Raw genomic sequence first — 25,814 nt, forward strand, 5'->3', positions numbered from 1 at the left:
GTAGAGGTGTAGATAGGGTATTCCAGAACTTGGGGCCTAGGCAACTGAAGGCGCAGCCAGCAATGGTGGAAGGATTAAATTCAGGGATGTATAAGAGGCCAGAATTAGAGGAGTGCAGATATCTATGAGGGTTGTGAAGTCGGAGGAGATTACAGAGATAGGGACGAGCGAGGCTATGGAGGGATTTGAAAACAAGGATAAGAATTTTAAAATCAAGGTGTTGCTTGACCAGGAGCCAGTGTAGGTCAGAGAGCACAAGGATGATAGGGGAAATGGGACTTGGTGTGTGTTAAGGCTTCAGCAGCAGAGTTTTGGATGACCTAAAGTTTACAGAGAGTGCAGTGTGGGAGGCCAGCCAAAAGTGTGTTGGGATAGTCAAGTCGAGAGGTAATGAAGGCATTAATGAGGGTTTCAGTAGCAGATGAGCTGAGACAGGGGCGAAGTCGGGCGTTGTTATGGAGGTGGAAATAGACGGTCTAAGTGATGGCCTAATATGGTCTAATACTTGGGGTCAAATGTGACACCAAGGTTGCGGACAGACTGGTTTTATCTCAGACTGTTGCCATGGAGAGAAATGAAGTCGGTAGCTAGGGAACGAAGTTTGGAGTGGGGACCAAAAACACTGGCTTCAGTCTTCCCAATATTTAATTGGAGGAAATTTCTGCTCATCCAGTACTGGATTTTGGATAAGTAGTCTGATAATTTAACAACAGTGGAGGAATCGAGAGAAGTGGTGGTGAGGTAAAGCTGAGTATCAGCATACATGTGAAAAATAATGCTGTGCTTTTGGATGTCACCGAGGGGCAACATGTAGATGAGAAATAGGAGAGGAACAAGGATAGATCCTTGGGGGACACCAGAGGTAATGGTGCAGGAGCAGGAAGAGAAGCCATTGCAAGTGATTCTCTGGCTCCGATTAGATAGATAAGAATGGAACCAGATGAGAGCAGTTCCACCCAGCTAGATGTCAGTGGAGAGGCGTTGGAGGAGGATGGTGTGGTCAACCGTGTCAAGGCTGCAGACAGGTCAAAAAGGACAAGGAAGGAAAGTTTACCTTTGTAATTTATCATTTGTGACTTTGATAAGAGCCCTTTGGGTATTGGGGCAGGGACAGAAACCTGATTGGACGGATTCAAACATGGAGTTCCACAAAAGATGGGAATGGATTTGGAAGGATTTGGCAACACATTCAAGGACTTTGGAGAGGAAAGGGAGGTTAGAGATAGGACGGTAGTTTGCAAGGGCCGTGGGATCAAGGGTTAGTTTTTTGAGGAGAGATTTAAAGGAGAGAGGGACAACACCTGTAGAGAGAGAACTGTTTACAATATCAGCTAACATGAGGACCAGGAGGGGAAGTTGGGTGATTGGCAGTTTAGTGGGAATAGGATCGAGGGAACAGGAGGATTAAAGATTACGTGGGCGATTTTCCATTTAGTGGTAATTTTTGCACTGATTTACTACTGTGTAAGGAATCTTGGCCATTTAAGTGTTTACGCAGTTGGCATTGACTTACGTAGATTTTAAAGAAAAATAAATCTTTTACATTTACCAATTAATGGTAAGACGGATCCAGTTAATTTCAGCAATGTTGCAAGTAGTTTTATGGTATATGAATCTGGGGTCTAAATCACACTATAATCAGAATACTGTATATCGATGAAGATGTGTTTGGCAGCATCAAGAATCAATACAGGTAAGTGCCATACATGATGTTGAGCATTGCTTTATCTGCAATAAATTCCCTGGACATTTTATAAGAAATATATCAACACAAATAAATAATGACAACAAACAGCTCTGCATTGGACATCCAATCATATTGCATAACAGCACACCTGAAAAAGAAACTGGCTCAGTACTCATGATATGTAGGATATATGAAGGTATACAGGTTTTTTTGAGGAGTCATTTACTATTTTTGAGAGAGATGTATGGCATTTAGAAATCTACTGATACCGGTTCTTCAATTACCAAGAAAGAGGCTTATTTTCCTTTCAAAATTATTGTTTAGCCATGGCGGTATAACACTTATCCAGCTTACGAAATAGATATAAAGGGAGGTGAAGCTCTAACATACATGAGGCATCCAGTACCAGCTGTAAGATTGTTGTTGACTTTACCCTGGCATATATTGTAAGAACAATATTTAAATTGTTATTGCTAATGACAATGACAGTATCTCTGTATTAATAAATTATACAAAAGAAATTTAAAACATTTGGAACTCATTAAGTACAAAATAATTAACTAATATATCAATTATAGATGCATATTAACAAGTGAATCAGTAATAACCAAAAATGGTACAGGCATTTATTACTTCCTTTTGATAATGTTAGTTAAAAAATAGTCATGAGTATAAGGAGTTTCCCCTTATTTTTTGTTCATGCTAAGGATGAAAGAAAATATACTTGTTTTCTGCTAACTGTATTTACAGCATTTTATTTTTCTTACAGGATTACTATGTAGTGATCCTTTGTCCAACTGAAATGGATTTACAGGTTCGAAGGGTTTTGCAAATTCCAATGTGGGCGCAAAGAGTAATTTACCTACAGGGATCAGCATTGAAGGACCAAGACCTCCTGAGAGCCAAGTAGGTGTACGGTGACTTTTCCTTTGTACTAATGAAATCTAAAATTACATGGTAACAGTTTCAGGCAGGAGAAGATTGCCGTTCCTCTCGTCTACCTATCTATGGTATTTAATTGGTGCATTTTTAATAACCTTGAATCCTGTTTGTCGATCAGAAACTCTCTAGTTCCTTATTGAAACCCATTAATGTTTCTTGTTCCACCAACTGTGCTGGCAATCTGTTTCACACACTTAACCAACCTTTTAGTGAAAAAAGGACCTCCAACATTTCCCATTTGCATTTGTTGTCCTTTAATGTAAATATGACCCCTCGTGCCAAAATTCTGTTCACAGGCTGAAAAGCTTGCTTGGATTCAATTTATCGGGGAGGTGGTGGCGCTGTGATAATGTCACTGGACTAGCAATCACGAGGCCCAGGCTAATGCATTGGGGACATGGGTTCAATCCCACCATTGCAGCTTGTGGAATTTAAATTCAATTAATAAATCTGGAATTTATAAAAAAGCTAATCTCAGTAATGGTGACCATTGTTGAATGTCATAAAAACCCATCTGATTCACGAATGTCCTTTCGGGAAGGCAATCTGCTTTCCTTACCTGGTCTTGCCTACATGTGACTCCAGACTCACAGCAATGTGCTTGACTCTTAAATGCCCTCTGAAAAGGCCTAGCAAGCCACTCAGTTGTACCTAACTGCTAGAGAAAAATCTAAAACGAATGAAACTGGATGAACCGTCGGCATCGATCTGGGCACTGGAAACGACAATTGTACACCCAGCCCTGTTGACCCTGAAAAGTCCTCTTTACTAACACCAGGGGGCTTGTGCCAAAATTGGGAGAGCTGTTGCACAGACTAGTCAAGCAACAGCCTGACTTAGTCATACTCACAGAATCATACCCCAACACCACCATCACCATCCCTGGACAGACCCACGAGAGGTGGCGGCACAGTGGTATACAGTCGGGAGAGAGTTGGGAGTTCTCAACATTGACTCCGGACCCCATGAGGTCTCATTGCATCAGGTCAAACATGGGCAGGGAAACCTCCTGCTGATTACCACCTACCGCCACCGACCCTGAGCTAATGAATCAGTACTCCTCCCTGTTGAACACCGATTGGAAGAAGCACTGAGGGTGGCAAGGGCACAGAATGTACTGTGGGTGGGGGACTTCAATGTTCATCACCGAGAGTGGCTCGGTAGTACTACTACTGACCGAGCTGAGTCCTAAAGGACATTTTTTTAAATTTCCAAAATATACTTTATTCATAAAAATCTGTAAAAAAAATACATTACCAGTTTCAAACAGCACCAGGTCAAAAAATACAAACAGTGCAATGGAGGTCAATTTCCTTCAATACAGTCATGAGTTGCCTCACAACCCTTCTATTACATTTGTCATGCCAGATACATTTTTACATTTTACAGCAAAGGAAAGGTTTCCCGATACAGTTTGAGGGGTTTCCCATGGATCCAGTCCCTCCATTCAGCTTGATGGGGGGACCTTACACAGTGGTCTTTCCCCATTGAGCCTTTGCTGTGGCTGCCCCAAGCTTTAGTGCGTCCCTCAGCACATAGTCCTGGACCTCGGAATGTGCCAGTCTGCAACATTCGGTCGTGGACAACTCTGTAAGACCAGCAAGTTTCGGGCAGACCAAAGGGCGTCTTTCAGCGAATTGATAGTCCTCCAGCACCAGTTGATGTTTATCTCGGTGTGCGTCCCTGGGAACAGCCCGTAGAGCACAGACTCCTGTGTTACAGAGCTGCTTGGGATGAACCTCGACAAAAACCACTGCATCTCTTTCCACACATAGCTGCTAGATTGGGTCTGCGGCAAGGGGGTGAGGGAGCCAAAAGGAGGGAAAAACGTATTTGACCTCGTCCTCACTGCCCATGACAGTATTGGTAGGTGTGACTACCATACAGTCCTTGTGGAGACGAAGTCCCTTCTTCACATTGAGGATACCGCCATCGTGTTGTGTGGCACTGCCACCATGTTAAATGGGATAGATTGTGAACAGATCTCGCAATTCAAAACTAGGCACCCATGGGGCATTCTGGGCCATCAGCAGCAGCAGAATTGTATTCAACCATAATGTGTAACCTCATGGCCCGACATATCCCCCCTCTACCATTACCATCAAGCCGGGGAAACAACCCAGGTTCAATGAAGAGTGCAGGAGGGCATGCCAGGAGTAGCACCAGACATACCTAAAAATGAGGTGTCAACCTGATGAATCTACAACACAGAACTACCTGCATAGCAAACAGTGGTACCAAATGCGATAGACAGAGCTGAGCGATCCCACAACCAGCAGATCAGATCTAAGCTCTGCAGTCCTGCCACATCCAGTTGTGAATGGTGGTGGGCAATTACACAATTAACAGGAGGAGGAGGCTACACAAATATCCCCATCCTCAATGATGGGGGAGCCCAGCACATCAGTGCAAAAGACAAGGCTGAAGCATTTGCAAACACCTTCAGCCAGAAGTGCCAAGTGGATGATCCATCTCGGCCTCCTCCTAAGGTCCACGGCATCACAGATGCCAGTCTTCAGCCAATCTGATTCACTCCATGTGATATCAAGAAATGGCTGAAGGCACTGGATACAGCAAAGACTGACAACATTCCGACAATAGTACTGAAAACTTGTGCTCCAGAACTGGTTGTGCCCCCAGCTAAGCTATTCCAGTACAGCTACAACACTGGCATCTACCCGGCAATGTGCAAAATTGCCCAGGTATGCCCTGTGCACAAAAACCAGGACAAATCCAATTCGGCCAATTACCGCCCCATCAGCCTACTCTAGATCATCTTGTATATGGTACACAAAGTGATGGAAGGGGTTGTTGACAGTGCTGTTAAGTGGCACTTGCTCAGCAATAACCTTATCGCTGATGCTAAGTTTGGGTTCTGCCAGGGCCACTCAGCTCCTGACCTCATTACAGCCTTGGTCGAAACATGGACAAAACAGCTGAAATCAAGAGGTGAGGTGGGAGTGACTGCCCTTGACATCAAGGCAGCGCTTGAATGAGTGTGGCATCAAGGATCCCGAGCAAAACTGGTGTCAATGGGAATCAGGGGGAGAACTCTGCACTGGTTGGAGTCATACCTAGCACAAAGGAGGATAGTTGTGGTTGTTGGAGGTCAATCATCTCAGTCCCAGGACATCACTGCAGGAGTTCCTCAGGGTTGTGTCCTCGGCACAACCATCATCAACTGCTTCATCAATGACCTACCCGCCATCATAATGTCAGAAGTAGGAATGTTCGTTGATGATTGCACAATGCTCAGCACCAGTCATGACTCCTCAGATAACTGAAGTAGTCCATGTCCATATGCAGCAAGACCTGGATAACATTCAGGCTTGGGCTGATAAGTGGCAAGTAACATTCACACCACACAAGTGTCAGGCAATGACCATCTCAAACAAGAGAGAATCTAACGAGCTCCCCCTGATGTTCAATGGCATTACTATTGCTGAATCCCCCGCTATCAACATCAGTTACCATGGGTTACCATTGACCAGAAACTGAACTGGACCAGCCATATAAGTACTGTGGCTGCAAGAGCAGCAGAGGCAGGGAATTCTGCGGCGAGTAACTTAGCTCCTGACTTACCAAAGCCTGTCCACCATCTACAAGGCATAAGTCAGGAGTGTGATGGAAAACGCTCCACTTGCCTGCTCCAATAACACTCAAGAAGCTCAACACCATCCAGGACAAAACAGCCTGCTTGATTGGCCCTCTATTCAGCACCTTCATCATTCACTCCCTGCACCGCCAATGCATAGTGGCATCAGTGTGTACCATCTACAAGATGCACTGCAGCAACTCACCAAGTCTCCTTTGACAGCACCTTCCAAACCCACGACCTCGACCACCTAGAAGGACAAGATCAGCAGATGCATGGGAACACCACCACCTGCAAGTTCCCCTCCAAGCCACACACCATCTTGACTTGAAATAGCACCGTTCCTTCACTGTTGCTCGGTCAAAATCCTGGAACTCCCTTCCTAACAGCACTGTGGGTATGCCTACACCACATGGACTGCAGTGGTTCAAGAAGGCAGCTCACCACCACCTTCTCAAGGGCAATTAGGGATGGGCAATAAATGCTGGCCTGGCCAGTAATGCTCGCATCCCATGAACGAATAAATTTAAAAAAAAGCCAACTCTCTTTCCAGCCCGCCTCTGGGAAAGTTCCCCAGCGGCAGGAATGCGTCAGGGAGCCGTCCCAATGAGGCTCCCCACTATTATCCCGTCCCCTCCCGCCTCCAAGTCCACAACCATGGGGCCAGGAAAATTCAGCCAAGTATTTCGAGACCTAGACAGTCCCACCTCTCCTATACATGCTGCCCTTCAGCAACTTCATCCAGAAGCATGTCAGATTCCATATGTATGCTGATGACACCCAGCTCCAATAACACTCAAGAGGCTTGACACCATCCAGGACAAAGCAGCCCACTTGATTGGCATTCCATCCACCATCTTCAACATTTACTCCCTGCACCGCCAACACACAGTGTCATCAGTGTGTACCACATACAAGATGCACTGCAGCAACTCACCAAGTCTCCTTCGAAGGACAAGGGCAGCAGATGTATGGGAACACCACCACTTTCCTCGATTCCTCCACTGCCTCCAATTCAACACACTGATTGTCCAATAGGATAAGCAGAAATTTCCTCCAATTAAATATTGGGAAGACTAAAGTCATTGCCTTCGGCCCTCATCACAAACTCTGTTCCTTAGCCACCAACTGGATCCTCCTCCCTGGCCACTGTTTGAGTCTGAACCAGACCATTCACAATATTGGTGTCACTTTTGTCCATGTGCTAAGCTTCAGAACCCATATCTGATCCATCACCAAGACCACCTACTTCCATCTCCATAATATCGTCTGTCTCCACTACTGCTTCAACTCGTCCGTTGCTGAAAATCTCATCTATGCCTTTATTACCTGCAGACCCAACTATTACAATGCTCTCCTGGCCAGCCTCCCACCATGCAGCCTTCATAACCTCAAGCTCATCCAAACCTCAGCTGCTCATATCCTAACTCACACAGAGCTCTGTTCACCCCTCCACCCCTGCCCCCACCCTGTGCTCACTGACCTACATTGGCTTCTGGTTTGGCAATGCCACAATTATAACATTCTGATCCTTGTTTTGAAATCCCTTCATACTCTTACTTCTGCTTACAGCTGTAACATCCTCCAGCTCTACAATGATCTCTGTGTTCCTCCAATTCTGGCCTCTTACACATCCCCCATTTTCATCGCTCCACCATTGGCGGTCATGCCTTCAGTTGACTACGCCCTAAGCTCTGGAATTCTCTTTACCTCTCTCTCCTCCTTTAAGTCCTCCTTGAAATCTATCTCTTTGACAAAATCTTTTGTCACCTATGCCAATATCTCTATATGTTGGTGTACCTACACCCCAAGGACTGCAGTGGTTCAAAAAGGCAGCTCACCACCACCTTCTCAAGGGCAATTAGGGATGGGCAATAAATGCTGGTCTAGCCAGTGATGCCCACATCCCATGAACAAATACATTAAAAAAAAGCCAACAGTCTTCCCATCCCGCCTCTGGGAAAGTTCCCCGGCGGCAGGAATGCGCTCTGATTGGGTTGACAGCATTGAGAGCCTGCCAGACGGCGAGCTTGGAGGCAGACAGTTAGGAGGCTGCCTCCGGGAAAATTGCTCGGCCAGTCCCGCTCCTGGCAAGTGCGGACTCAAAACCCCCATTTGGTCCCAACTTCAGGGTCCTGAAGCATGCAGTAAAATCCAGCCTACTAGTCTGTCATTTGCTCAAGGAAATCCAATAAATTATTTAAGCATGACTTCCCACTCTTTAACCTACACTGACTTGGCCCTGATTTTACATTCCATTTCCAGCACATCATTGGAATTGGAATGATGTTTGCACTTTTGGAGGATTGCAAATTGAGAGGAGTGATGGTGGCGGGTGGGGTGAAAACTGTTCCATCTCACAATAGCTGTGTTGCTGCTTCCGATGCTGCCTGAAGCTCATTTGAAAAAAATGCTAATAAGGAAGACTTGGTGTGACAGTGGCTAAACCTACAACCTTTACTCCCAATCCACAAAGAGTGACTTGGAATGAATTGGAAGAAGTATACCTGTCGTAGCAGATAATGGCAAAAATACTTTACATTGGAGCCTGCAGCCTGGAGAAGCTTTGAAGAGCAATTATTCCACTGAAGTGTTTTTGTGTAATACCTAGAGACAGCTGACCTTACCTAAAAACAGCCTGAGAGACTATGAGACCGCCAGGATTATTTTCCCACCAACTGTGTAGGTTCTGAGATAAAGACATGTGATTCCCAATTGGATTTCCCTATTCTCTATTTTACTAGCAGAGTAGGAGCAGTCGAGGATGAAGGAAATGAGAATGAGGAGGATTTGCACAACAAGATATTACCACCAAAGAATTTACAAGCCATTCAGATTTTACGGAAATGTCAATGAGGAGCTCTGCCTGAAAAGAGTGTGTTTTACCAAGGAGGCCTCAGGGGAGCTTTGCCAACTTTTACATGGCAATCTGCAACCAAGAACATCTTCCCTCACAGCTGTGCCGATGGCTCAGAAAATGACCATTGCATTTAATAATTTCCAAGATATTCTACCTCTTCACACTGTTCTTCCTGTGGGTGTCTAAATATGTCTTTCATTTTCCTATTCCAGTGCTTCTGCCAGATGCAACCTGTAGGCCAGTATCTTGAGATGTTGCTCTTGAGGTAACAAAGGCCTTAATGGTAGCTTGGTTCTGGGAAATACCCATTGCCTGATCAGCCTTGTCTGCCCTGCTACATGCCACTTGGATGGTGTGCTGATTGGATAGGGTGGAAACTTGGCATGCGCTGCTGCGCTGAGAAATGGCAGCCTCATGTAGATAAACTCCTGCTATCGGCTATTGTAATTGTCCCTGGATCTGTTAATTTGCTGATTAATGGAAAAGCTGATCGAATAGATGTTATCAGAGCCAGACAACTACAAGATCCAGCAGCCTACATTCTAGCCCAGTGTCTGAAAGTCATTACATGGGATTTTTTGCTCAGTGTATTTTAGGCAGTATCTGAGTTTGTGGTCTTATACATAGCTTACATGAATATAAACCTATAGCACTTAGCAAAAATGTTTAAGTGATTGCTGGAATTTGTATACATAAATAATTATACTTCATTTTCTAAGCTGCTTTAAGCATTACAAAGAGTTATATAGATGCCCTATTAATGGAAATCTGCGGGATGTTTTTTTCAGAAATGGTCATCATTATACTTTAGATAGTGAGAATATTGTGCACAATTCATGATATGCTTTTCCAGAAGGCAAGGTTTCCTGTCAGCAGTGTGAAGTTGGGAAATAACATCTACAATGGATTTGACATAGTAAAATCTATTGTAGCCATGGTTCTATGGGAAGATGCTTGATAGAAAACTTGAAATACCGCATTTATTGCATAATTAATGAGGCCTAAGATCATACGAAATAGGAGTAGGAGTAAGCCATACAGCCCCTCGAGGCTGTTTCACAATTCAATAAGATCATGGCTACATTTGTAAATCAACTCCACTTTCCTGCCCAATCCCCATATCCCTTGATTCCCTTAATTCCCAAAAATCTACTGATCTCTATATTTAATATACTTATTGACTGAGCATCAACAGCCCGCTGGGGTAGAGAGTTGCAAAGATTCACAACCCTCTGAATGAAGACATTTCTCCTCATCTCAGCCCAAATGGCCCACCCATTATCCTGAGACTTTGACCCCTAGTTCTAGACTCACCAGCCAGGGATAAACAGCCCCTCAGCATTTGTCCTGTCAAGCGGCTCATCATCACCTTCTTAAGGACAATTAGGGATGGCAAAAAATGCTGGCCTTGCCAGCGACGCTCACATCCTATTAACAAATAAAAAAAAGCCATCAAAGAATTTTATACATTTCAATGAGATCACCTCTCATTCTTCTGAATTCCAGAGAATATAGGCCCCATTCTACTCAATCTCTCCTCATAGGACAACCTTCTCATCCCTGGGATCAATCAAGTGAACCATTGTTGCACCACTCCAAGGCAAGTATATTACCTTTTAGGTAAGGAGACCAAAACTTTACACAGTGCTTCAGTTGCGGCCTCACTAAAGCCCTATGCAATTATAGCAAGGCTTCCTTTCTTTTATTCGTCCATGGGATGTGGGCATTGCTGGCAAGGCCAGCATTTATTGCCAATCCCGAATAGCCCTTGAGAAGGTGGTGATGAGCAGTCCTTGTGGCATAGGTATACCCACAGTGCTGTTAGGGAGGAGTTCCAGGATTTTTATACAGCGACAGTGAAGGAATTGTGATATATTTCCAATTCAAGATTGTTACAACCGAGGCGGGAGGAGTGCACTGTCTTTCTTAAGTTCCACTTCTCCACAGGTCACAGCATATATTTACAAGAAATGCTGGAATCACTCAGCAGGTCTGGCAGCATCTGTGGAAAGAGAAGCAGAGTTAACGTTTCAGGTCAGTGACCCTTCTTCGGAACTGACAAATATTAGAAAAGTCACAGATTATAAGCAAGTGAGGTGGGGGTGGGGCAAGCGATAACAAAGGAGAAGGTGTAGATTGGACCAGGTCGGTACATTGATGACTGTATCGGTGCCGTTTCCTGCTCCCGCCCCGAACTAGAAAACTTTATCAACTTTGCTTCCAATTTCCACCCTTCTCTCACCTTTACATGGTCCATCTCTGACACTTCCCTTCCCTTCCTCGACTTCTCTGTCTCCATCTCTGGGGATAGGTTGTCTACCAACATCCATTATAAGCCCACCGACTCCCACAGCTACCTCGACTACACTTCTTCACACCCTACCTCCTGTAAGGACTCCATTCCATTCTCCCAGTTTCTCCGTCTCCGACGCATCTGCTCTGATGATGCTACCTTCCATGACGGTGCTTCTGATATGACCTCCTTTTTCCTCAACCGAGAATTTCCCCCCACTGTGGTTGACAGGGCCCTCAACCGTGTCTGACCCATTCCCCGCACCTCTACCCTCACCCCTTCCCCTCCCTCCCAGAACCGTGACAGGGTTCCCCTTGTCCTCACTTTTCATCCCACCAGCCTCCATATCCAAAGGATCATCCTCCGCCATTTTCGCCACCTCCAGCGTGATGCCACTACCAGTCGCATCTTCCCCTCCCTTCCCCGTCAGCATTCTGAAGGGATCGTTCCCTCCGCGACACCCTGGTCCACTCCTCCATTACCCCCACCACCTCGTCCCCGTCCCAGGGCACCTTCCCCTGCAATCGCAGGAGGTGTAATACCTGCCCATTTACCTCCTCTCTCCTCACTATCCCAGGCCCCAAACACTCCTTTCAGGTGAAGCAGCGATTTACTTGTACTTCTTTCAATGTAGTATACTGTATTCGCTGCTCACAGTGTGGTCTGCTCTACATTGGGGAGACCAAGCGCAGACTGGGTGACCGCTTTGCGGAACATCTCTGCTCAGTCCGCAAGCAGGACCCTGAGATTCCGGTTGCTTGCCATTTCAACACCCCCCCCTGCTCTCATGCTCACATCTCTGTCCTGGGATTGCTGCAGTGTTCTAGTGAACATCAACGCAAGCTCGAGGAACAGCATCTCATCTACCGATTAGGCACACTACAGCCTGCCGGACTGAACATTGAGTTCAATACTTTCAGAGCATGACAGCCCCCCATTTTACTTTCATTTTTAGTTATTTTTTCTTCCTTGTTTTTACATTCTTTTTTACATTTTTTACAATCTTTTTTTTTGCATTTATTTCATTTCATCTTAGTTTGTTCCGTTTGCTTACCCACTGTTTTTTTTTTCAGGTTTGCACTTGCTGCTGTTCAATATTCAATGTATTTGCACCTAATCTGTACTAATGCTTTGTCTTTCAACACACCATTAACATATTGTTTGCCTTTGCTCCGTGACCTTTTGGTCAGCTATGTGGCCTGGTCCAATCTACACCTTCTCCTTTGTTATCTCTTGCCCCACCCCCACCTCACTTGCTTATAATCCGTGACTTTTCTAATATTTGTCAGTTCCGAAGAAGGGTCACTGACCCGAAACGTTAACTCTGCTTCTCTTTCCACAGATGCTGCCAGACCTGCTGAGTGATTCCAGCATTTCTTGTTTTTATTTCAGATTTCCAGCATCCGCAGTATTTTGCTTTTATCACAGCATATATTTAAATGTTTACTCAGTTCCAGATACGACCAATTATATACTCTATTCTTATTTCAGAATAAAATCCACCAACCGGGTTTCTTTAGTAAACAGCAAAATTATCAATTTATTATAAAACCAGATGTATTCAGTAATGATGCAAAGCATTAACGCACAGATTGAAATATAAAAGTTCCCTTCTAACTTAGCCCGACACACCCACACACATACACAGTTAAAGAAAAAATAAAGACGTTTTCTCTGCAGAGATCTTTTTACAAAAAGAACAAAATAAACTTTGGCCAAATACTTTCTAATTCTTGAAGGAAAAGGATGAGATTTGGAATGATATTTTCTGGCATGCCAAATACGCGTAGACAGCTATCACTGGGATCTTTTTGGTGCAGTTCTCTTCAGACAACGTTGAGGATTAGTCTGGCAGGCTTTCCAGGAGAAGTGCAGCATCAGGGGTTTCAGCTATCACACTGGATTCTCAGGGTTTCTCAGAGAGGTGGAGAAAGGATGAACTGGTCTTCTCTTTTAGCAGGCTGACCCCCAACTGACTCAAAACAATATTCAAAATGAAACCAACTCTTGACCACCATAAATCTTGACATGTCACTTCTCAGGAAACAACTCCCCCTAGTCACCAAGGCTTTTGCTGTTCACTTCCCTGAATACATGTAACTTCCAGTAAATGTTTTTAAACAGAAAGCTCAAGTCTCAAAGTCCTTCTGGTGACCTTTTAAAAAGAAAACTAAGTCCAGCACCTGTGAAATTATTTCAGTCCTCTAAATGAATCCATCTCTACAATCTTCAACCACGAGTCCTCAAAAAAATATTTAAAAACAAAATCATTTTCACAACAAGATGGTGTGTGACTTGGAAGGGAACTTGCAGGTGGTGGTGTTCCCATGTACCTGCTGCTCTTGTTTTTCTAAGTGGTAGAGGTCACAGGTTTAGAAGCTGCAGTCAAAGAAGCCTTGGCTGCAGATCTAGATGGTACACACTGCTGCCACTGTGGTGGAGGGAATGAATGTTTAATGTAGTGGATGGGGTGCCGAACAAGTGGGTTGCTTTTTTCTGGATGGTGTCGAGCTTCTTGTGTGTTGTTAGAGCTGCACTCATCTAGGCAAGTGGAGAGTATTCCTTCACACTCCTGACTTGTGCCTTGTACATGATGGATAGGCTTTGGAGAGTCAGGAACTGAGTCACTCGCCGCAGAATTTCCAGCCTCTGACCTGCTCTTGTAGTCAGTGTATTTATATGGTTTGTCCAGTTAAGTTCCTGATCAATGGTAACCCCAGGATATTGTTGATAGGGGATTCAGCAATAGTAATGCCATTGAATGTCAATGGGAAATGGTTAGATTGTGTCTTGTGTTGGCCATTGCCTGGCACTTGTGTGATTTGAATGTTCTTGCAACTTATTTTCCCAAGCTTGGATGTTGTCCAGGTGTTGCTGCATGGAGGCATGGACTGCTTCAGTATCTGATGAGTTACCAATAGTACTGAGCAATGTGAAATCATCAGTAAACATCCCCATTTCTGACCTTCTGATGGAGGGAAGGTCGTTGATGAAGCAGCTGAGGATGGTTGGGCCTAGAACACTAAGCTGAGGAACTCCTGCAGTGATGGCCTGGGACTGAAATCATTGACCTCCAACAGCCACAACAATGTTCCTTTGTGCTAAGTATGACTCCAACCAGCAGAGAGTTTTCCCCTTGATTTCCATGGACTCCAGTTTTGCTAGAGCTCCTTGATGCCATGTTCGGTCAAATGCTGCCTTGATGTCAGGGGCAGTCACTCCCACCTCACCTCTGGAGTTCAGCTCATTTGTCCATGTTTGGAGCAAGCTGAAATGAGGTCAGAAGCTGAGTGGCCCTGGCGGAACCCAAACTGAGCGTCACTGAGCAGGTTATTGCCGAGCAAATGCCGTTTGATAGCACTGTCGACGACACCTTCCATCACTTGGCTGATGATTGAGAGTAGACTGACGGGACAGTAATTGGCTGGATTGGATTTATCTTGCTTTTTGTGTGCAGGCCATACCTGGGCAATCTTCCACATTGTTGGGTAGATGCCAGTGTTGTAGCTGTACTGGAATAGCTTGGCTAGGGGCACAGCTAGTTCCAAAACACAGGTCTTCAGTCCTACAGCCGGGATGTTGTCTTGGCCTATAGACTGCTGTGCCCAGTGCCTTCAGCCGTTTCTTGATATCATGGGGAGTCAATTGAATTGGCTGAAGACGGGCATCTGTGATGCGGGAGGCCTCAGGAGGAGCCCAAGATGGATTATCCACTCATCTCTTCTAGCTGCAGATGGTTACAAATGCTTCAGCCGTGTCTTTTGCAATGGCGTGTTAGGCTCTGCCATCATTGAGGATGCGGATTATTGTGGAGCCTCCTCCTCCTGTTAGTTGTTTAATCTTCCACCACCATTCCTGGCAGGACTGCCGAGCTTTGATCTGATCCGTGGGTTGTGAGATTGCTTAGCTCTATTGCGTGCTGCTTCTGCTGTTTCACATGCATATAGAACTGTGTTGTAGCTTCACCAGGTTGGCATCTTATCATGCTGGGTGCTGCTGCTGACATGCTCTCCTATGCTCCTCAGAGATGGCCGCCTCTTCAATCTGCAAAGGCTCAAGGCTTGCACAAAGATCAAACAACAGCTCATAAATGAACTCTTGTTTGCTGACGACTGTGCTCTTGTAGCACACAATCTGGAGGACATACAGCTGCCTGTTGACCACTTTACCCAAGCCTTAAAAAGCTTCGGCCTTTCAATAAGTCTGAAAAAAGCCAGCGATCTTGTACTAACCTGCCCCTGGTCACAAACTCCAAGATTCCATAGTCATAATCAACAATACACCCCTCAACTCAGTTCAGAGGTTCTGCTGTCTCGGGAGTATCCTCTCCAACAACACCACGTTGGATGATGAAAGTGCTCATCGTCTGGCAAAAGCAAGTTCAGCATTTGGCAGGCTCACCCACAGGCTTTGGAGACAACATGGAGTCTGTCTCAAAACAAAGATCTAAGTCTACCAGGCAGTGGTTCTCACATCACTTCTCTATGGCTGTAAGGCATGGACAATGTACCGGTGTCACAGAAAGCAACTTTAAAAAAAAAATTCATTCATGGATGTGGGCATCACTGGCTAGGCCAGAATTTATTGCCCATCCTTAATTGCCCTTGGAAAGGTGGTGGTGAGCTGCCTTCTTGAACTGCTACAGTCCATGTGAGGTAGGTACACCCACAGTGCTGTTAGGAAGGAAGTTCCAGGATTTTGACCCAGCGACAGTGAAGGAAAAGCGACATAGTTCCAAGTCAGTGTGGTGTGTGATCTGGATGGGAACTTGCAGGTGGTGGTGTTCCCATGCATTTGCTGCCCTTGTCCTTCTAGTTGGTATCGGTCGCGGGTTTTGAAGGTGCTGTCAAAGGAGCCTTGGTGCGTTGCTGCAGTGCATCTTGTAGATGGTACACACTGCTGCCACTGTACGTCGGTGGTGGGGGGAGTGAATGTTTGTGGATGGGGTGCCAATCAAGTGGGCTGCTTTGTCCTGGATGGTGTCGAGCTTCTTAAGTGTTTTTGGAGCTACACCCATCCAGGCAAGTGGAGAGTATTCCATCACACTTTTGACTTGTGCCTTGTAGATGGTGGACAGACTTTGGGGAGTCAGGAGATCAGTTACTCACCACAGAATTCCTAGCCTCTGACCTGCTCTTATAGCCACGGTATTTATTTGTCTACTCTAGTTCAGTTTCTGGTCAGTGGTAACCTCTAGGATGTTGATAGTGGGGGGTTGTACTGCCATTGAATGTCAAGGGGAGATGGTTAGATTCTCTCTTGTTGGAGATGGTCATTGCCTGGCACTTGTGTGGCACGAATGTTACTTTCCACTTATCAGCCCAAGCTTCAATATTGTCCAGATCTTGCTGCATTTCTACATGGACTGCTTCAGTATCTGAGGAGTCACGAATGGTGCTGAACATTGTGCAATCATCAGCAAACATCCTCGCCTCTGACCTTATGATTGAAGGAAGATTATTGATGAAGCAGCTGAAGATTTTTGGGCTTAGGACACTACCCTGAGGAACTCCTACATTGCTATCCTGGAGCTCAGATGATTGACTTTCAACAACCACAACCATCTTCCTTTGCGCTCGGCATGACTCCAACCAGCGGTGAGTTTTCCCCGATTCCCATAGACTTCAGTTTTGCTAGGACTCCTTGATGCCATACTCGGTCAAATTCTGCCTTGATGTCAAGGGCAGTCACTCTCACCTCACCTCTTGAGTTCAGCTCTTTTGTCCATGTTTGAACCAAGGCTGTAGTGAGGTCAGAAGCTGAGTGACCCTGGCAGAACCCAAACTGATCCTCATTGAGTCGGTTGTTTCTAACTCGATGCAATCCATCTTCGTCGCTTAAGATCTTTCAGTAGCATCAAGTGGCAGGACAAAATCCCTAATACCGAAGTTCTTGCAAGGTGCAGCATAACCTGGTATCGGGAGCATGCTGATCAATGCTCAGCTTCACTGGGTCAGCCATGTGGTGTGTATCAAGGATTCCTGCATACCAAAGGTGGTATTCTATAGCCAGCTGAGCACAGGACCCTGCACCATAGGACATCCCAAACTTCAGTACAAAGCTATTCTAAAAGTCAATCTCGGAGCTTGTAAGTTGGACCCCACTACATGACAAAAAACAACCATGGATGGGTCCAAATGGAGAAGTCTCTATCATCAAGCGAACTCAACATTTGAGGAGAACAAAGTCAGGTCCTTACAGGACAAGCGAGCACGCCACAAAGCCAGTGCCTTCACCTACCCCTCCAACAATGACTTCATATGTAATATTTGCAATTGGATCTGCAAATCAAGCTTTGGTTTAACATCACATATGAGATGACACCAGCCTAGACGGTGAACAGCCAGTCTCCTTGCTGAACACTCATCTATCAAAGCAACAGGAGAATCCGTCATGCTGGGTGCTGCTCCTGGCATGCTCTCCTATGCTTATCATTGAGCCAGGGTTGGCCTCTTGACTTGATGGTCATGCTAGAGTGAGGGATATGCAAGGCCATGAGGTTACAGATGACCCACAGTGCGTCATGGATGCCCAGTTTTGAGCTGCGAGGTCTGATCTGAATCTATCCCAATTAACACAGTGGTAGCGCCACACAACATGATGAAAGGTATCATCTTCGTCTGCACAAGAATTGTGCGGTAGTCACTCCTACCAATACAGTCATGGACAGTAGATTGGTGAGGGCGAGGTGAAGTCGGTTTTTCCCTTGTCTTGGTTCTCTCGCCGTCTGCCTCAAGCCCAGTCTGGCAGATATGTCTTTCAGGACCTGGCCAGTAGTGGTACATAGAGATGGACATTGAAGTCCTCCACCCAGACTATATTATGTGTCCTTGCTACCCTCAGTACCTCTTCCAAGTGGTGTTCAATGCAGAGGAGCACTGATTCATCAGTTGAGGGAGGTATGTGGTAATCACCAGGAGGTTTCCTTGCCCATGTTTGACCTGATGTCATGGGGGTCCAAGTCAATGTCCTTATGCCACCATCTCTGATGGGTCTATCCTGCTAGTACTGAGATGAGCTTTTTATTCCAGATTTATTTAATTAATTGAATTTAAATTCCCTCAGTTGCCTTGGTGGGATTTGAGCTCATATCTCCGGAGCATTATTCCAGGTCTTTGGATTACCAGTCCAGTAACATTGCTGCTACACTATCGTACCCTCTACCATTCTATTCTCTTATACTCCAATCCTCTTGGAAGTGATGAAATCACAAGTAAATTAGCAAGGTCTACTAAAATTCCATATTTAATATGCATTCATTATACATAACATGAGCTTATTCAACATTTTGATCAGTCATACATTTTTATAATTTTTTTCTGATGTGACCATTAACTCCATCACTCCTGTCGTCTCTCACTGTCAATTTACTTCATTTTGTTGTTGTCTGTAGCTTCAGCTTTTTATTCACCAATCATATTACAGAAAACCTTTCTCCTCAATTGCATTTTTCCCCAGTCACCTTCCACCAAAAAAAATCCACTAAGTTACAAAAACAATCCTTGCAGATATAAAAGCACCACAACAATTCCTTGCCCACCCTGCTGGACATACTCCAAAAATAACTGTTTATTGCAAAGGCCCCAGCTGGAGTATTGTGTCCAATCCTGGGCACCACACTTTAGGAAGGCTGTAAAAAGGCTAAGTGAGGATACAGAAGAGATTGGCGAGAATGTTCCAGGGATGAGGGATTACCATTATGTGGATAGACTGGAGAAGCTGTGTTTGTTCTGCTTAAAGCGGAGAAGGCTAAGAGGGGATTTAATTGAGGTGTTAAAAAACATGAAACATTTAGATATAGTAAATAAAGAGAAACTGTTCCCAAGAGCTGAAGGATTGATAATCAGAGGACACTGATTTAAGATGATTTGCAAAATAACCAGAGGCAACATCAGAAAAACATATTTACGTGACGAATGGTTAGGATTTGGAATGTATTGCCTGATAGGATGGTAGAAACAGATTCAATAGTCGCTTTCAGTAGGGAATTGGACAAATGCTTGAAGGTGGAAAAAGTAGCAGGGATATTGGGAAAGAGCCAGGAAGTGGTACTAACATGATTGCTTTTTGAAAGACTCAATGGACCAAATGGCCTCCTTCTGTGCTATTCTATAATTTTATGATTCTATGATCAACACAAGAGTTACAAAACCTATCTAGAAATTTGGTTCCAATAGTTCTTGCTCCACCACAGCAACCTCTCATCCTGAAATACAGATCCCTAAAACTCTCAAATTTTCCGATCTCAACACAACCAACTGACTCCTCATGTTTAGAGGCCAATGTAATGGCTCAATATAAACAAACATATTGTGCATCCATCGGATTCCACATTAGATGTGAAAGACTATATTCCCCAGGAGCCACCGCACAGCTGGGCTCCACGCATGTGAATATGAATCCACTCCTTCATGCCAGCAACAATTTGCCTGATGCCAATATGCACACGTGCAGCTGTATGTCTCCACAGAATGAACTCTTTCTTTGTTTATTTATGCAGAGCTGTTACACAGTGAATAGAAGGAGTGAGGGTGGGGGAAGCAGTGGGAGAAGTAAAGGGAGAGAGGCTTTCTTATTGGTGGGAAGAGAGAAGGGCTGCTTCTTTAGGGCTGGAAATGAGAGGGAGATAACAGACAGTGAGAGAGACGCTTCTGAGGATCCTTTTTGGTAACAGAGCGAGAGTGACGGGAAGGTAAGCAGAAAAGGATAGCATATTTGCAATAAAGGAGAATGAGATATATTGTTGAGTGAAGTAAGAAGATAGAGTGAAATACTCTGTCATGGAGGGAGAACGAGACAACTGTTCAAGGTCGAAAACCCGACTGAAAAGAGAAGGTGAAGAGAGAATTTGTTGCTCACAAGTGACCAAAGAGAGGGGATTGAGCTTTGTTAAGAAAAGGAGGAAAAGTTGCTATCAGCACTCACAGGGTCCATATTATAAAATTATGAATCCACCAACTCACTATGAGCAAGACAACTGGAGATCCAGTAGTATTATATAAAATTCTTAAGTATTCACTCGTAACTCTGCTATTTTTCTGATTGTAAGCTACAATATGCACTCAGTAGCTGTTTTATAATCATTTCCTAGATCAGAGGCTAGGGATCCTGCGGTGAGTAACTTGCTACCTGACTCCCCAAAGCCTGTCCACCATCTGCAAGGCACAAGTCAAGAGTATGATGGAATACTCTCCACTTGCCTGGATGGGTGCAGCTCCAACAACACTCAAAAAACTCGACACCATACAGGACAAAGCAGCCCGCTTGATTGGCACCCCATCCACCACCTTCAACATTCACTCCCTCCAGCGCTGATGCACAGTGGCAGCAGTGTGTACCATCTACAAGATACACTGCAGCAACGCATCAAGGCTCCTTTGGCAGCACCTTCCAAACCCACGACCTCTACCACCTAGAAGGACAAGGGCAGCAGATACGTGGGAATACCACCACCACAATCGCAGTTCCTTCACTGTCGCTGGGCCAAAACCCTGGAACTCCCTTCCTAACAGAACTGTGGGTGTATCTACTCCTCATGGACTGCCACGGTTCAAGAAGGCAGCTCACCAGCACTCTCAAGGGCAATTAGGGATGGGCAATAAATGCTGGCCTGGCCAGCGACGCCCACATCCCATGAAACGAATTTAAAAAATTAATCCTTTATCAATAAAGCCATCATACATCAGCTGTATTGTTACATTTAGCAACTGATATCAATTGGTATATGTGTAAAACATGTGAAAATAGAGTAACGCTTCCCTCACAAATACCACATTGGTTAATCTGGGAAAAATAACTGATTCATAGGAGTGATCTCCAGTGAGTTATCATTTCCAGGCTCAGCTGATAGCTATAAAGTACAGAAGATTTGTTGTCATGGTTTATAACAACTGAAACCCTCTGAATGAGATTCCTGATATGAACCAGTTCTATTTGTTCATTACTCTGTACATAAAACATCAATGCACACCAGTTGAAACTGGCATTAGTGTAACATTTGGACAACTAGAGTAACGCTTATGTTAGTTTGTAGTTTGCACTTGAGGTCTACATGCATTTTTGTCATCAGTACAGTTTACAGATATACCAGTGAATACATTAATGATTCTCAAATCTTTCTCTTTCTTTCAATCTCCAACCCATTTCCTTAAATGCTGCCTTCCTCTACAACGGGATCTTTTGGTGACTTGATTCAGAATGGATGATGCTGAAGCCTGTTTTATCCTTAGCAGTCGATATGAAGTTGACAGGACAGCTGCTGTAAGTTGTATTAATGTAGGATTGAAATTTATCATGCATTTTTCAAAAAGAAAGGAGCGATGAATGGGTTAGGACAGGCTTAAATCAACCAGGATATAGACTTTCAGCTGGAACAAACTTGATTGGCCAGATGGCCTTTCCTCATTGATGCTGTCCTTAGATAAAAGCTCTCTGCCCATTTTAATGTAGCAAGATTTTTGACAAGGTCACACATAGCAGACTGGTCAGAAAATTAAAAGTTCATGGCATCCAAGGGAAAGTGGCAAATTGGAGTTAAAATTTGCTTAGTGGCAGGAAGCAAAGGAAAATGGTTGATGTGTGTTTTCTGGAAGACTGTGGGATTTCCAGTGGGGTTCTGTAGGGCTTAGTACTGGGTCCTATTCTGTTTGTCATATATATTGTTACGACCAGGTGAGAAAGGTGTCTAGGGGTCTTTTGCTGTCTTTACCTAGTCTTATTGTAACGGGGTTTAATTTTTAACACACTGTGTTTTGAGCTCCCCCTTTGTGAATCCTTGTTCACAGCTTTCTAATTATAAGGTAAAGAAATTAGCATCAACAGGCTTTCTTCGATTTAAAGGAGAAAAGTGAAATTTATTAAACTCTAATACAGTTAACACCTATGGATATATGACGCACCCACACTAACATACACACGTGATACACACATGCAGATAGGGACAGAAAAGAGGAGAGGAAATATAATATAGAGGGCTTTGAGGCAATTTCAGAAGAGTTTCTTGTTTTCTGTGCTTCGAGCTCACTTGAGTGTAGGTAGTCTTGCTTTTTGTTGGGGCCCAGTATTCTTAAACCTTGTTCACGGAGGAGACTTTTCCCCCTTTGAGGTTCACATGTTTTCACAAGATTCAGTTCCTGAGAGATGAGCAGGCAGGAGAGAAGTCTTCTCAAACCAGGAGCCAGGAGCTTTCTGAGTTCAAATCCCTTGTTGGAAGTTCAAATCTCAACAGCCAGCTAGTCATGTGACTAAAACTGATCTGTCCACTTCTTCTGTGTTTGTGGATTCTGCTATCTTAGCAGTCAAATTAGAATGCTAGCTCCTCCCATCTTCAATGTCTGGTAATCAAAGTCCATTGTTGGTTGAATGGGTCAGGGTATGGTTCTTTGTCCCTTGTCCCAACTCTGCTATTTACTATACAAGTGTCTTTCTAGTCAGGGGTGCAATTTTCAGTTTTAATGCTCATGTGGTGAAATCATGTGTGCCTCAGTCTTGGCAGGTGGGGGTTTTGCCTGACACCTTCACATCCAAGGGAATGAAATGCGATTTGAAGAAAAACGGCACATTTCATCACAGAGTTTGAGAGAAATATAAGACACAGAAAGAAAAACCATGCATTTCCTTCATTAATTTCCATTCATTCACCAATCTTAAAGCTCATTACAAATGGATATGGATAGATTAGGTGAATGGGCCAAAATTTGGCAGATGGAGTTTAACGTGGATAAGTGTGAGGTTATCCATTTTGGTGGGAAGAATAGAAAGACAAATTATTAACTAAATGGAGAGAAACTTCAGAGTGCTTCAGTGCAGAGAGATCTCGGTGTCCTCGTGCATGAATTGCAGAAAACTAGTATGCAGCTGCGGCAGGTAATAAGGAAGGCAAATGGAATTTTGGCATTTATTGCTAAAAGAATAGAGTATAAAAGTAGGGAAGTATTGCTGCAACTGTACAAGGGATTAGTGAGACCACACCTGGAGTATTGCGTACAGTTTTCTTCCCCTTACTTGAGGAGGGATGTAGTTGCATTGGAGGCACTTCAGAGGAGGTTCACTAGATTGATTCCAGAGATGAGGGGTTTGTCTTATGAAGAGAGATTGAGCAGTTTAGGCCTTTGCTCTCGAGAGTTTTGAAGAATGAGAGGAGATCTAATTGAGGTATATATGTTTAAGGGACTGACAAAATAGACGTAGAGAGGATGTTTCCTCTGGTGGGGAAGTCTAGAACAAAAGGTCATAGTTTTAGGATAAGGGGCAGCAGATTTGAAACAGAGATGAGGAGAAATTACTTCTCTCAGAGGCTCGTGAGTCTGTGGAATTCACTACCCCAGAGTGCGGTAGATGCTGGGACATTGAGTAAATTTAAGGAGGAGATAGACAGATTTTTAATTAGTAAAGGGTTGAAGGGTTATGGAGAATGGGCAGGAAAGTAGAGTTGAAGCCAAGATGAGATCAGCCATGATCATATTGAATGGCGGAGCAGGCTCGAGGGGCTGAATTGCCTACTCCCACTCCTAGTTCTTATGTTCTTATGTTCATTAAAAATGGTTTGTTCTGGGTGCCAGGGCTGCTTTACAAAGACTTTTGACTTCAGGGGATGGATGGTTCCCTTTTCCTCTGACTGTGGGGGAAGAGTCTTTGTTACTCTCACCTTTGTTCTCTGGGACACTCCTACCTGCAGGTATTTGTGCAGACTTGGCTTCACGCTCCTGTGGCACTTTGACCAGGTGAGGCATCACCCTCATGGTTTCTGTGCCCCCCAGAGGTCTTTGTTTGTCTCTGCAGGTTCCCGTAAATGCTGTTAGCAACTCTGGTGGGGTGCTTCGAGAGTCACATAGGAGTATGTGGGGTCTAACTTTTCACATTTTTCGGGGTTGGTTGACCAGACTGTTGGGGTTTTCTCCGGGATTCCTCCCGGACTTCCTTTAACCTGCCCTCTTGGTCACTTTTTCCTCTTCTCTTTCTAAACTTTTGCCAGCCATGTGCCTACCTGTCCCCTTTTGTTCTCGGCAGGGGTCCCTTACAGTTCACCAGCCCTCTGCTGGAGGGTCCTCCTAACACCAGTACAGGACGTAGGGCGCAGGTTTCACTGCAGGTTGGGGTTTCCGCTGAACCTGGCACATGTGGCAACTCCTGCAGTACTCCATCACATCCTTGTGGAGTTTTGGCCAGTCAAACTGCTGTCTTATGTGGGCTTTGGTCTTTCGTCTACTGGCATGTACAACCACTGTAATCTCATGGGCCCTTCTTAATATTTCTCCCTGGTACCTCTGTGGCACCACTAACTGGTTAACTACTGTCCACTCCTTGCTCTCAGATCTGTGAGGAGAACTCCATTTCCTCATCAGTACCTCATCCTTTAAATAGTAGCAATCAGGGACTCTCTCTGCTTCACTTTCAGACTGGGCAGCCTTTGCTAACTCTCGTAATACTGGGTCGGCTCGCTGAGCCTCATCTAGGGAAAATCTATTTAATTCATTCACTGGGTTTCCAATCTTTCCAAAGAAAGTCTCGGACAGCAGACCTCATGGTTATTAGCCTGCAGTGCCAATGCATTCTCTTCTGGGAGAGCTGGTTTGATCATGGCCTGATTCACTACACATTCAGGGACTCCGCAGGGGACCGTCTCCTGCCACCGCCCTGTCTCTCTGACCTCCTGCGGTCTCTCTTTCACTAGTGGGGAAGCTACCACCTTCACCCCTGCCAGATCATTACCTAGGGAGCAGGTCAATCCCGTCCACAGGCAAACTAGGGACAATCCCTATGGTCACCGGTCCCGAAACTAGGTCGCGCTCCAGGTGCACCCGGTGTACAGGTACAGGCATAAACTGCCCTCCAATACTATTCACCACCATTTTGCTGTTCACTGCACTATCTGGGGGAAATGTCAGGCCTTTTCCCAATAAAAGGGATCTCATGGCTGCTGTGTCCCTGAGAATCACTATGGGCTTGCTGGCCCCACTCGAGGGGTATGGGGTTACTTTCCCTTCAAATACAAAACGCTGATAATCTTCAGGAATCCTATTAACTTTAGCTTCCTGGGTTGCACTCTTACTGCAGTTAAAGCCACAGCTTGTTCTGTGTTTTCCATCAGGGTCCCGTCTTCACTGAGCTGGTGTGCCCTGATTAACCCTACCGGTTTCCCTATTAGTTCCCAGCAGTCAGCTTTTAAATGCCCTGCCTTATTACAATGGAAGCACACAGGTCTCCGGGTCTCACTCTTGCTCACAGCACCTTCCTTTTTGGCTGGAGGAGGACCCCCTGTGTCTCCTGCTTTCCTTTCTCTTCTACGACTGCCTGGGTGGATATCACCTTCCCACCCTTTGTCCTTTTCGGATTTGTCGGGGTGATATCGAAAGGTTCTTCCCTGGGAAACCAACTTATAAATTAAAGCAAACTCATCGGCCAGAACGGCCCTTTGCCAGGCTCCCTGAACCCACTG

The 25,814-nt window shown here is 44.9% G+C and overlaps 1 protein-coding gene across 4 annotated transcripts in view; it reads left to right on the top strand.

Annotated features, from left to right (window-relative positions):
* Nucleotides 1–25,814, top strand: part of LOC137372567 (potassium channel subfamily T member 2) — a 921,357-nt gene that overhangs the window by 456,750 nt on the left and 438,793 nt on the right. For all 4 annotated transcript variants that reach the window (XM_068036495.1, XM_068036496.1, XM_068036497.1 and 1 more), the window contains 2 exons: nt 2,457–2,593; nt 21,574–21,637. In XM_068036495.1, the coding sequence (XP_067892596.1) occupies nt 2,457–2,593; nt 21,574–21,637 (201 nt within the window). The remainder of the gene's footprint in view (nt 1–2,456; nt 2,594–21,573; nt 21,638–25,814) is intronic.

This window comes from Heterodontus francisci, chromosome 8, assembly GCF_036365525.1.
Source record: "Heterodontus francisci isolate sHetFra1 chromosome 8, sHetFra1.hap1, whole genome shotgun sequence".
In the NCBI taxonomy this organism is placed as follows: Eukaryota; Metazoa; Chordata; class Chondrichthyes; order Heterodontiformes; family Heterodontidae; genus Heterodontus; species Heterodontus francisci.